This window comes from Bombus pascuorum, chromosome 15 (genome assembly GCF_905332965.1).
Source record: "Bombus pascuorum chromosome 15, iyBomPasc1.1, whole genome shotgun sequence".
NCBI classification, from domain to species: Eukaryota; Metazoa; Arthropoda; class Insecta; order Hymenoptera; family Apidae; genus Bombus; species Bombus pascuorum.
This window is the reverse complement of record NC_083502.1, coordinates 616,880-629,867: the sequence shown is the minus strand read 5'-3', so window position 1 is coordinate 629,867 and position 12,988 is coordinate 616,880. Positions and strand designations below refer to the sequence as shown.

At 34.5% G+C, this 12,988-nt stretch overlaps 2 protein-coding genes across 2 annotated transcripts; one reads left to right on the top strand and one right to left on the bottom strand.

Moving 5' to 3' along the window:
* The first annotated feature begins 1,894 nt into the window (after window positions 1–1,894).
* Window positions 1,895–4,131, top strand: LOC132914620 (cation-dependent mannose-6-phosphate receptor-like). Its single transcript, XM_060973867.1, has 5 exons — window positions 1,895–2,582; window positions 2,659–2,767; window positions 2,964–3,164; window positions 3,241–3,450; window positions 3,527–4,131. The coding sequence occupies exons 1-5, from the start codon at window positions 2,431–2,433 to the stop codon at window positions 3,581–3,583; spliced, it is 729 nt and encodes a 242-aa protein (XP_060829850.1). The 5' UTR covers window positions 1,895–2,430; the 3' UTR covers window positions 3,584–4,131.
* On the bottom strand, window positions 3,695–12,974 carry LOC132914615 (D-3-phosphoglycerate dehydrogenase). Its single transcript, XM_060973859.1, has 7 exons — window positions 12,841–12,974; window positions 11,239–11,379; window positions 6,624–6,775; window positions 5,491–5,843; window positions 5,158–5,376; window positions 4,621–5,058; window positions 3,695–4,515 (listed from the first exon to the last, which is right to left on the bottom strand). The coding sequence occupies exons 2-7, from the start codon at window positions 11,371–11,373 to the stop codon at window positions 4,271–4,273; spliced, it is 1,542 nt and encodes a 513-aa protein (XP_060829842.1). The 5' UTR covers window positions 11,374–11,379; window positions 12,841–12,974; the 3' UTR covers window positions 3,695–4,270.
* Between the last annotated feature and the right edge of the window lie 14 nt (window positions 12,975–12,988).

The window sequence follows — 12,988 nt, the reverse complement described above, 5'->3', positions numbered from 1 at the left end:
TTGCGTGATATCGACCGATATTCGAAAGAGATTGATGAGAAAGGAGCGATCATACAACGCGAAAACGATTGTCTAGTATTTAAAGAAAATGGAGAAGACGAGGAAGAAGATGTAAGAAAAAAAAGAAGATTCTCGATATCTGTAGTTCGTAATGTGTCTTAAGTTTTCCTTCCGAAGCTAGTAAGAAAGCCGAAAGAAAGAAAGACGTAAAACTCTTTTAAGAATGTAAAAAGAAAAGCAAGAAAATTCCTTTACGGATGTCGCGTATAGTAGAAGAAAAAAAGAAATGAAGTGAAAGAAAGAAAGAGCGTTAGGTGAAATATGTGGGGGAAAAAGCGATGCGATAATTAAAGAAGAAAAAAAAAACAATAATATTATAAGCAACAAAAAGTGCTTTTATGAAATACAATATTATTTATACCATCCTGATGATATATAAATATATATCTATATATATATCTATATACACTATATGTATTCGAATTAGATTTATAAGATTATAAGAGATAAGATATGAATTCATGTACCGCGTAATAATACAAGGGTATAATAAATATCATATATGTATACATATAAACACATACATACGTGTACATGTAATGCACTAAGTGTAGGGGTATTACGAATAAACGAATAAATATGTACATGTATATGTATATATATATAATTTATATATACGTATGTATTTATTTGTTTATTTGTATGAAAACTATCATATATAGATACGTACACACAAGTGCGCGCGCGTACACGCATGCACGCAACGGCACGCACGCACCCACGCCGCAAAAAACACCATTAAGAAGAAAATCTCAGATTACAACCAATATAATAATACTAATATTGTAATAATGCGTAGTATTATGTTATAATTAGTACTGTATTAAATAATAAAGGTTGTCCTACATGTGAACATACCAGTTATTTATTCGTAACCCTGCCTGGAGATATCTATAATTACCTAAGATATAATTTGAAATTTAATTAAGCTTTAATTTGAATTCTTACACGTCCAAAAGAAACGCCTGAAAGACAAATAATTAACACTCTCCCTTGAGGATACCATGACGATGAAACGTTATGAATAAAATTACTCAGTTACACAAATTATTATACAGAAAATTATGAATTGTATGTAAAGTTGTACGATTATTGTAAACTTGCACATTCGATTGAATAAAACGACCTTATTTTGCAAATGGACAAAGTGTTTAATCATTAGTTAATTTAAAACCCCCCCATTATTCATATCCTAAAATATTTTCCAACTCTCATTAATTTAAGAATAAGTTATCAAAAATGACGGAAGAGTTCGAGAAAATTGGTAACTTATTGGTCAGTATTGGTAGGTATTAAAAGAATAAAATAGTGTAAGACGTAACTGAATCCCTTCGAAATTCTCAGAAAGGTTGAAGATTCCTAATGTACCAAAAGCAATCCTGTAACACACAGAAGATAATATTAATTTAAGCTGTCTTATAATATAATAAATTAAATCTAAGAGTATTATAATCTTTTCTGAATAATATTAATAAAAAATTAATTTATTTGACTCCACAGAAATTACTGAAATTATTTAACAAGTATCACGTTAGTGGTTTTATTTACTGAACAGAATTTGCAAACGTTTATTTATCCCTTTCGATGTTTAAATGAAATATAGGAACAAAGTTGAGGATCTAATTAGGATGATATACGATTGCAAAAAGAACAGTGAAAAAGTGGAACTAATTTATATATCTTTCTTCGTCGCAGAGTATACTCTAATCTTGTCAGGATTGCACGATCACACATTTTCCCTCTTATGTAACCTATACGCGTTTCTTCCGCCAAGAGCGCTGGAGACGAGGTGTGCTGATAATGCAGCCGTTGACCACGAGAGGTCCTTATTCTCAGTGTACGTTTTTTGACAGGATTTCGCCCGACGATATCCGTACTAATCTCTCCTTCCGAATCACAGAAATAAAACTAATTTCAGTTAATTCCTCGCTACATTCCTTTTTTAATTTTACCACCTGCCGATTGATCATTATTAAAGTTATTAAGGTCGTTGAATTTGTATCTTCACGATATATAAACAAATTGGAAAATAAATATAGGGTTCCATACAAAAAATATTGATGACCTTGAAATCCTGTAACAAAATGATCATGATCCTTGTATCATGCGGAAATAATTGCTAATTACGAACATATCACCAAGAGGAAAGATAATTTTAGAATTGCGTATGAAAATTAATAGTGTCCTCGTCGCGCCTGTATTCAAATTATTCCTAGATTAGTCGATCAGATGATACATGGAATCATTTATTTTGTTTAAAATACGTTTTGTATTATTGAATAAAACGAAGAGGTTAGTGTTAGTGACACCGAGTGTGGCAATGTTTTGACTAATAGCGGTGCAGTTACGCGTAGATCAGCCTTGTCAAAAATGATCAAGAAAAATGAGATTTTGTTTGTGTTTGGATTACTTTTAATAATTTTTTGCAAGCAAACTTCTTCAGAATGTAGACAATTAACGAGTTGTTCGTGTATGTTTTCAAACTGGGAAGGGTACAGTTTGATGCCGCTGGTTAATTCAAGGTCGGTGGATCGAATATCCTAACCTCTTCATATTTTGCTCGTTAATTTTTATCCGAAAAGAAATCTTTTCTTTTAGATCTATAAATAGTACCGAACAGACCTACATTTTTTTCTTCCATCCTTGTACAAATAAACCACTGTCGAACGATGCAACGAGCGAATGTCATAGTGGAAATGGTGCTTCTGTAAGGAAATGTTTAATTAATATGCTATGGAATTTTCTCGTTTGCTCTAATTCTATTATCGATGTCATTCAACGTACAACGATTCACGATAGTATTTAAATGTCTTTACAAAGCTTTTATGAACATATTGTATAAAACATTGTGAAATTTTATTGGTACTGTAATATGTAATGACACACTACTATCATGATTCCAGTTGTGCGCCACATCCAAGAACAATACTTTTGTGCTAGGTAAAGCAGAGGAAACAAAGATAATTTTCGGGGGTGATGATTTGAAACCACCTGTTTTCATGTTTCATCATAAGAACTATACAACAAAAATAGCCCTGTCATGTTGCAGTTCATGTGAAACACGCTTGTACGTGGAATCTGTCAATGAAACTCGTAATGAATATGTAAGTTTCAAATATTTTAAAAGGAATAGACACGTGTTTCTCTTGATTCTCTTAAACTTCTGCGTTTTTGTTTCAGCATCTAGTCTTAACGTCTATTTATGCTTGTAAAACATTGATGCATTCTAAGGGCCTTTCCATTGGTTCTACATTACTCATTTATCTCTTTGTGATTTCTGGAATATACTTTATCGGTGGAGCACTAACTTTGAAGTTCTTGAGGGGTGCAACAGGTTGGGAAATGATGCCCAATCATAGCTTCTGGCAAAGCCTTCCTTCACTCGTTAAAGTAAGTTAATTAAGACACGATTCAGGTTTTTCTCTATTTGTTTACCCTCGCAAACAATTTAATATTATATTTACAGGATGGAATCTCCTTCACTTTTAACTGTTGTCGTCTAGATAGCTACGAAAGAATATAAATTTACATTTTCTACGATTATATTTTAATATTTTTAATATGTTATTGGAGAAAGTATTTAGTTGGCTTAGTTAGAAAAAGGACGCGTAAATAATTTTTTAGTTTACTGGTGTAGAATTGTCAATGACTGTATTTTCTAAGGTATATACATTTCTCATGCCTTCTTGGCACATGTGTGTGTGGATGTATTATGTTTATCGCATGAGAAATAATGCGCGCGGAGATTGTTGTAAATGCTGGTAATTTTGTGATACATGTAATATTTTATTAACGAGTACTAGCAATATAAAAATATAAATATTTGTACGTATACATATAACGTATACACATACACACATGCACGTACGCACGCATACATACATATATATATATATATATTTTTGTATGTTTTTAATTTTCAATACATGTGTACGTATGTAAGATTTATAAAGATGTTTAATTACATGTGATCATAGTATAGGTGTATTCACCAGAAACAACTCATTTGTGTTTCTTTTTCCTACATTTTCGATTGGAGCAATAAATAATACATATGCGAACAGAGTCGAACATTGTATTAGCCTTATATCTGCGTAGACATAATTAATCTACATATTGATGTAACAAAAATGTAATTAGATTTGCGTGAAACTGAATCATATCAAGTTTAAAAATACTGCGCTTTTCTCTTAATTGAACAACATGGGCTTCAGAAGGATTCGATGCTGTCAACACGTACAGAAACTTCTTGATCGGTTTGAATCACCATCCAGCTTCCACTGGCATTCAAGTTGCAAACATTGATGCCTTTTGTGGAGAAAACGTTCACAATTTTCGCCAGATCTTGAACGTTGTTGGTTTGATACAAGGAGACATAATTCCCTAGAGCGATTCCATTGCCGAATTGTGCATCATTCAGCGAGAGCAACAGTGGTTCATTGTCGCGGACCGTTCCTGAATAAAATTGAGAGAGAAATGGACAAAAACCATGGAAATAAATATACTGAGAACATCAGGAATGATAATACATTGATAAAAAGTGTTTTATTCTCATCTTACCTTTGATCTGATGACCTTCAACTTCAACAACGATTGCTTCTCCATCAGTCGACTCTTTGTAGCTTCCTTTAACATCAATACCTATGTCCTTTGCTAATATAGGTGCACTTATCAAGTTCAAACCGTTCTTTGTTTGCCCTGATAAAATTCCAACGAGAACGGCTGTGTGGACGAATCCTTTTTCTCGCATGCCGATATTACCAACTGTTTGACTATTTACAGTTATATTCAGTTTCCCTTTCAAGAACCGACCGATCAGTTGGCCCAACTTTTTCGACAGTTCGATCCACGATGCGTTCTCGTCTGACATGGCAGCGTGCAACATCGGTGCATTTACGATTCCGGTAACTGTATATTCTGTCAATTTACCAGATAATGCTAGAAACTGCTGGGCTATCTCTTCGGCCACTCGCTGCTGAGCTTCCTCGGTACTTGCTCCTGTAAGTCAACATTGAGTTACAACGAAGTTACAACGAAGTTACAGGTAAGGTAAAAGATAACAGTTATTTGAAAAATATCATTGAAAAAGGTTATTACCTAAATGAGGAGTAGCAATGACTTTGGGATGTGCGATTAACTCAAGAGTGACAGGATTTTTCGGTGGTTCTTCAATAAAGACGTCCAAAGCTGCTCCAGCACAGTGACCCGACTTCAATGCATTCAACAATGCTTCTTCATCCACGATACCACCGCGAGCCACGTTTACAATACGTATTCCCTTTTTACACTTTGCCAAGGTCGTAGCGTTGATCAGATCTGAAACGAGGAGTATCCATTTGTAAATTAGTTAATGGAATGCGAATAGGTTATTTCTTCCAAATATTTGTTCCGATACTGTAATGAAAATAACTGAGAAAAATTTCAAAGTACTTCTTGTCTGAGGAATAAGCGGCGTATGTACAGTGATGTAATCAGCTCTGGGCCATATCTCATCTAAAGTGAGCTTCTCCACACCAATCTGGTTTGCGATTTCGCACGTGAGTAGAGGATCAAAGGCGATCACACGCATGCCAAACGATTGCATCCTCCGAGTCACTTCGCGACCGATTCGACCCATTCCAAGCACCGCAAGTGTTTTTCCAGATAACTCGAAACCGGAATACAATTTTCTGTCCCATCGTCCTTCTTTCAACGATTGAATCGCCTGAGGAACGTTACGTGCCAAACTAGAGATTAACGCGCACGTCAACTCGCAAGCGCTGATGCTGTTTCCACCGGGTGTACTGAAAAAAATGCATAATGGCTTAGCATTTTATTTAATATATCGTTGTCCAAACGATTTATAATATTTATAATATTTAATATTTCCAGTCAAATTAGCCTTGGATGCAACATAATATGCCACCTGAAATTTTATTGCAGGAATTTGTCAAAATCATGTTCAACAATAAATCCTATATATGTTTATCACTTAACACTTATACAGGTTTGACTATCTGCATCTCCAAAGTTGCTGAAAACAGTTCTTTTTCATATTTCAACGAACGTAATAATCAGATGACAAAAAGTTTTGAATAAAAGAGATAATATCGTAGATGTAAAGAATATCTATGAAATGAAACGTTTTTCGATCGTTAATTATTCTTGTAAAATTAAATCTACGAAGTTGAGAGTTTTTTGCAAAGTGTTATTTACAGTGTTAAGTAATATTTACTATTTCTTATACATGTTATGATATTTACTACTCCCTATCACGTCGCTCGGCCTTAGGTTTCGAGAAATTCGCAAAATAATAGCGCCATCTTAACACGTAACGTTTCATTCGATAGATATTTCCAATATCCGCAAGCTTCGTTCGAAGCTTTCTGTTTTTGTTCCTTAACATGATTTTAACAAATTCGCGCAATAAAATTTCAGGTATCTTCTTTAGCACAATGTGATCCTCCTTGTGGCTAATTTCTCTGGATTATTATGCAAAAACTAACGTTCGTGGTTGAAATAATTGTTTTCGTCGTTCAATTATCATGAGAGTTAACAGAGAGTAACAGAGAAAGCGGACATACTTTAACACGATGACTCCCTTTCTCGTGGCAGCTTGAAGATCGATGTTATCGACGCCAGTGCCAGCTCGGCCAACCACGCGAAGATTTGGGCAACTAGCAAACACGTCGCTGACCACCTTTGTCTCCGATCGCACGATCAATCCTTCGTGATTCTGTTTTATACGTATAATTATGTGAATAGTACATTATTTATAACGACTGGCGAAAATATTCGTATACATTTAGACATTTTTTACGTATTATATTATTATATAAAACATTTTGAAATTTCATTAGCACTGTAACGAAACACTGCTACCTTAACTGTTGGTCAAATCTGGAACGGATCTGAAAATGTATACAATAGAAGTTACAAGAAATGTATTGGAAGCATACATTTCGGAAATACTGTCAAAATACTTGGATGGTTAATTGTTGTCACTATATCAACAAGCCACAATATATAGCGAGACCATCTTTAGTGCCAATTGTACGTTTAAATCAAATGAAACTTACGATACGTCGATGGGAGGAGCTTTCTAGGGAAACCATTTCGACAAAATTCTATTCCTATCATTAGAATAGTTATTGACCTAAATATGATTTCTTTTACTGTACGGCGTTACTTATCTTTAAATATCTGGAAATTTTTCAAGACCTTGGTCTGAAATTTTTTTATTCAAGTAATTAAATTACGATACTTATGTTTTTACAGTTGAAACTGCCTATCATGTTTATTAACTGATAATTTTTTCAGATTTTTCGAAATGCTGAGTTATACATAACAAAAATTAAAATTACCGTTTTTTACTTTCCGGGCATGTAACAGTGACCTATGTACAGATTTATATAATTGATATAACGTGCACATCGTCTGAGTATTATCATCGCATGCAACTCCAAGTAGCTTTATTTTTATTAAACGAATCAATTGTAAACTGTCCTACCGTTTACTAATCTTCATCGCTGTCACCGCTGTCGATCACAGGATTAGCTCAACGGTGGATATTTTGCTGAGTATCTCAGCAGGCCTCATAACGTGTGCGTAGCGTGTATGTAGTATACGATGAATAACGAATTATCGTAGCGATATGCCAGCAACACCCAATAGGTAGCGCGACTGCCGCACATTCGCATCAAAGTGTTTTTCGTATTCTCGTGCAGCCATATATTATTATCTTGTTTTTTCAAGTAAGGCGAGTTTATATTACTTTTTGAATCCATTATTTCTGCCAAGTATAGCACTGCCTGAAATATTTGGTAGGACCCGGTAAGAATGATTTTTAAATCGTTATTTCAAGAAAAGTAACAATATAGTACAATTTCAAGCGAGATCCCGACATATTCACAGCAAAATCTACAACTTCTATACAGAGTACATATTAAACTCAATTGGCTGCTAGGGAATAAAAGGGCATTTTTCTTCCTCGTGTATTTTTGCCATAACCTATTATTTACCGCACGTTAGACACATGGCACGCATTATAAAATCAGACAGCGATGAAGATTAACGAAAAGTAAGATAGTTTAAAATTCACTCATTTAATAAAAACTATTTAGAATTGCATATAATACTACATTAATTATATGAATATATGTACACAGGTCACTGTTACGTACGTGGAGAGCTAAAAGCTACTATTTTGAAAAATCTGAGAAAATTAATAAACACGACAGACTGTACCTGTAAAAACGTAAATGTCATCATTTAATAATTTCGATAAGAAAATTGACGTTTTCAAACTTCCCTAATTTTCTCAAGAATTGGGGTTATGTGTATTCGGATATCCTCGTCATGTCTCGTTATAGCGCTAACGAAATTTCAAAAAATTTCCCATAATGCACATGATATGAAAAAAGAAATTCTGTTGACAAGCGTTCGAATATTTTCGCGAGCTACTGTAAATACGTTCTTCGCGCTCGTCCTGATAATGATAAGCGGTGGCGGATTCAGGTGCCTTTCTCCGGACGCGTAAAAGTACGTAAGTATGTTTTTCAACCTTCCTCTAAAAGATCTAAATTTGCTTGTAAATTATATTTTAATATCTTTGATACCATAACTTAAATAATCAAATTCGCGTTATGTAATTAAATCAATTAGCAAATTGTCGAGAATGTGACATTTTTATATTTTGTTACTCTTGGGGATTCGCCACTGATAATGGCCTATCGGGAGCTATCGCAGAAATTACGCGTCTACGGGCGCACAATAGGAGAGAGGACTCGGCTGAACAGATAAGTACAACGACCTGTGTAGCTAAACCGGTATTTGTGTTTGTCGACCGAACTGGATCTAGCCGGTTGCCACGACTTCGATGTACGCGGCAATTGATCGGGATCAAAGAAAAGAAAAAGGGACGCGAGAACGGGAATAAAGCAGTTTACACACACTGAAATACGTGCGCGATAGTTCGATACATCGACGTTCGAGTTTCATGAAACCGTGTAAAATGGAACTCACAATCAGTCTATTGAAACGAAACCTTACAAATACTACTTATGGCTTGATCAACTTAGATAAAATAGCACAATTTTTGCATTACACATACTGCTATGGAGTTTTTGAAGCTTCCTGTACGAAGAAACCAATTACTTGGGAAAATCGTTCTTCTGGAAGAGGGATGGATATATCTGGGTTATATCAACTCTCGGCGATTAAATTCAGTTATTTGAATGTGAACTCGGATTTTACGTACTCTAGCTGTGCATATGAATGTTTGTTCCCCGGCAAGTCCGAATAAATGAAGTTCCATCGTAGTTTGTAATCTGATACCTATCATATATTCCAATACTATTGCTATTATCAAACTCTGTTGAGCTATTATTCAATTTCGCATAAATGTATGAACTGAAATGTAGTCTACTAATAAACATATTATGATGCTCGATTCTTAAGACTGAAAATTCGGCATTAATGTCACGTTTTATGCCTATTTGAAGCTTCTTTACATCAGTATGGGACCTTGCTCGCCGATCAAGATGGAAGATTCCCTTGCTATTGCTAGGTTTTTTTTTAGTTTATTTTGGTTTTTTTACAATTTGTCCTGAAGGACATTTAATAAAGTGTTATATCTTATTGGTAAAAAAAAAAAATAAAATAAATATAGCATGTGGGTGGCTACCCCCAGCGGGATGCCATCTTCGTGTTTGCTAGGTTATATCTTTTATGTTATTGCTAGGTGATTCAATTTCGTTAGTCGTGTTGTAAATCACACCCTTGTTTAGATACAACCGTCGGGGTACGGCAACCATATCTCTCTTTGATGACAAATTACACGTATAAACAATCGTGTTTGTAACATCAGAGTGTACTCGTTGACACCTTCTCTGAGTTAATTAGGAAGAGAATTAGCCTGTGTAAATCTATCGACGAATAAGGAATTTATAAACTGCATCTAACTGTGACCACCACCAGATTAATCTCTCATTAATCTCCGTTTCCATTCTACTGCCTTTCAAAATGTAGTTTATGTGAGAAGATTCCATCAAAAGTTCGACACAGCAATAACGTGCAAATATTTTTGGTAATTATCTAACCCACCTTTCCGATTTCAAAAATTTTTCAATATGTTGTAGAAATGAACATTTTGAACAACTCTATTCTTCACATGAAACCGACCCTTGGCCTTAGTTCCCGAGATATTTGCGAAAAACTGCCCGTACCAATAGTATATTTTGTATAGTATATTTTGCCTATAATTAATTGTACACCCGTTACAGCACGACGCGGTGGGCGGATAAAATAGCATCTAACTCAAATCTAACAAAAAATGTACTAATAATGTGTCTACCTGTGACACGATACAAGCATAGCCGACACGTTTGCCGCTTTGCTCAATTTCCATTTATATAAGCTACAAACAAAACAGAAGGATCAGGTTTGAATTAAGCGTCGTTTTATCCGGTCGTTTATTTATTAATAACTTGGAAACTAAGACCGAGCGGCTGTTTCATGTGTAGAAAAGAGTTGTTGTATTCAATAATCATCGAAATCGGTGAGGTGGCTGAGATATTGATATTTACCATATTTCTCCTATTTTGTGTACGTTGAAAAATGAAGACATACTAGATAGAACATTTTAATTAGAAAAGCAGAATCAATACTAGTTTACGTATCTTGTTACAACCTAAGTCACGAGAAATCTCTATGCATGCGTCGCCATATTGCAACGTGCGCAGTCGACTGCGTACGCAGCATAGGGGGAAAGTGCAACTAAACCTAATAGTCGCTAAGACTAAATCGAAATGGCGTAAACCGGTTTCTCCATTCAAAGTAAGATAGAAATGTACATTACCGTGCACTTGCATTTGCGAAAAAGCAACAATATAATCAAAGGTGGATGAAAATTGGTTCTGCGAACAGTTGCCTCATAACAGTGCTAAGAAAATGTTTAATGTCTCATATAACGCACGTAATACATTCACAAAACGAAGCTACGAGTGTTTGACTGTATTCGTAACCCTGTGTCGAAAATATCAACTTTTTGATCGAATTGCACCAGGTGCTAAATATTTATATGCATTAGTGTAAGTAGAAAGTATGTATGTGTAGATCGATCGTGACAATTTCATCGCGTCTATGTAAAGAAAACAAGAGAAAGGAGGAAAATTTCGATTAATAAAAGATTGTGTATACCTGAAGCTCTTTTATCAGTTCCTCCTTTGATAGCTTGTATTTAGTGGTGACCGGAATGCCGTGGCGGACAAGCAGTTCGCTGCAACACGCGTCCACAGGATCGCTTATGAGAACACTTCCGAGTGTGCTGAACATGTTATCCTTGAACAAACAGAACCCCTGAGTGTGTTTCTGCCATGTAGATCTCCATTAGATATAGCTAACCTACGTTCGTGTTCTCCGCGATTTCAATAGCTCGATATACAGAGTGATTACAAAATAATGGTACAATAGTGATCGTTTAGCTCGTCAACGCGTTCATTGTCACGGTAGTCGTCGATGACTTATGTTTCTTCTTTACTAAATTTTTTATGCAATGGATTTGATTCCCGTGAAATGAGAATTAACCAACAGTTATTACTTACGTACTCTTTAAAACAGAAAAACTTCTTTAAGTTTGGACGGAACGACTTGAGATTTTTTGACAAGTTAGAAGAATTAGTTTATTCGACGACGTATGAAAATATATTTAGAATTTTTTATCTGAGCTTGTATTGAAAATTCAAACAATACGTTTTGTAGACTTATCTCGGTCATATACAGTTTTATATAGAAATCGATTGATGCAGAAACAAGGTATCAAAAAATGTATTAAGACTCATTATAATTTATCCTAGACCGAAAGTCGCGAAAAACTGCGATTTTTCATCAGTTTCAACCATTTGTAGATCATAGCAACGTTAACAGATTTCAATAACATTTTGAACACGTATACAGATACAGTTACATAAATCTACAAAATATATTATTTAAATCCTCATTACAGGCTCAAAGAAAAAAGTTGCCAACAGTGACAGCTGTTTTTTGCACGTTATCTAGTAATTTAATTTTTCTAAGGCCTCAAAAAGACTCAAGACTTTGGTCCATTTTAAAGAAAGTTATCCTGTTTTAAAAAGTTATGAGAGTGACTACATGTAAACGTCCGCGTTAAAAGTGTAAATAGAAAATTGTGTATTCGAAAACTATCAGTATAGAACGCATTAAAATATTAAAGGTCGTTTCGTTACGTGACACTAACATGACTTAGGTATTCAGTAATAGTAAAAACGAGATCTTGTTTAAAACAATTAAAATACATGTTTGAATATCTTATCACGTCGATACCGGTGATGGTCTGTAACGTGTTTACACTAGTTGCTACCCTATACAATATAAACATCCGTATTTGATAACCCATAAAAATGTTTGAATCGAATCGTTCCATAAGCGTACAGTCTTTCAACGGATGATTAACAGTAGCTATAAAATATATTTACACCTAGTTTTATTTATTGTAGCATTTACATACTAATTAACTAAATTGAAGTATATTAAATGTCATGTCATTTAATACTATTTTCGTATGAATACAAAAGTTGTATAAAAAATCGTGCTATTGGAAAATAAGTTTATGTGGAAATAACTTCGTATTATTTAATAGTATTACACTTTTATATGATTACAAAAATTTGGTACTAGGAACATGAAGTATAGAATTTGACAAAAAAATATATACATTTCATGCCTGATCGACGCTGCATGTAAATGAGGCATATAATGTTGTTTTGATTGTCAGATACATACCTTGTAGAACGTCTTTCAGTGTGTTCCAATGTGTGTGAAGAAAATGTGTCGTTGATAATGTAAACTTTCTGTCTGACGATTCAACCGTAAACTGCCTGTTCCTTGGCGATTTCTCTTCTTATAGCGATATCCCCACTCCCCATTCGCT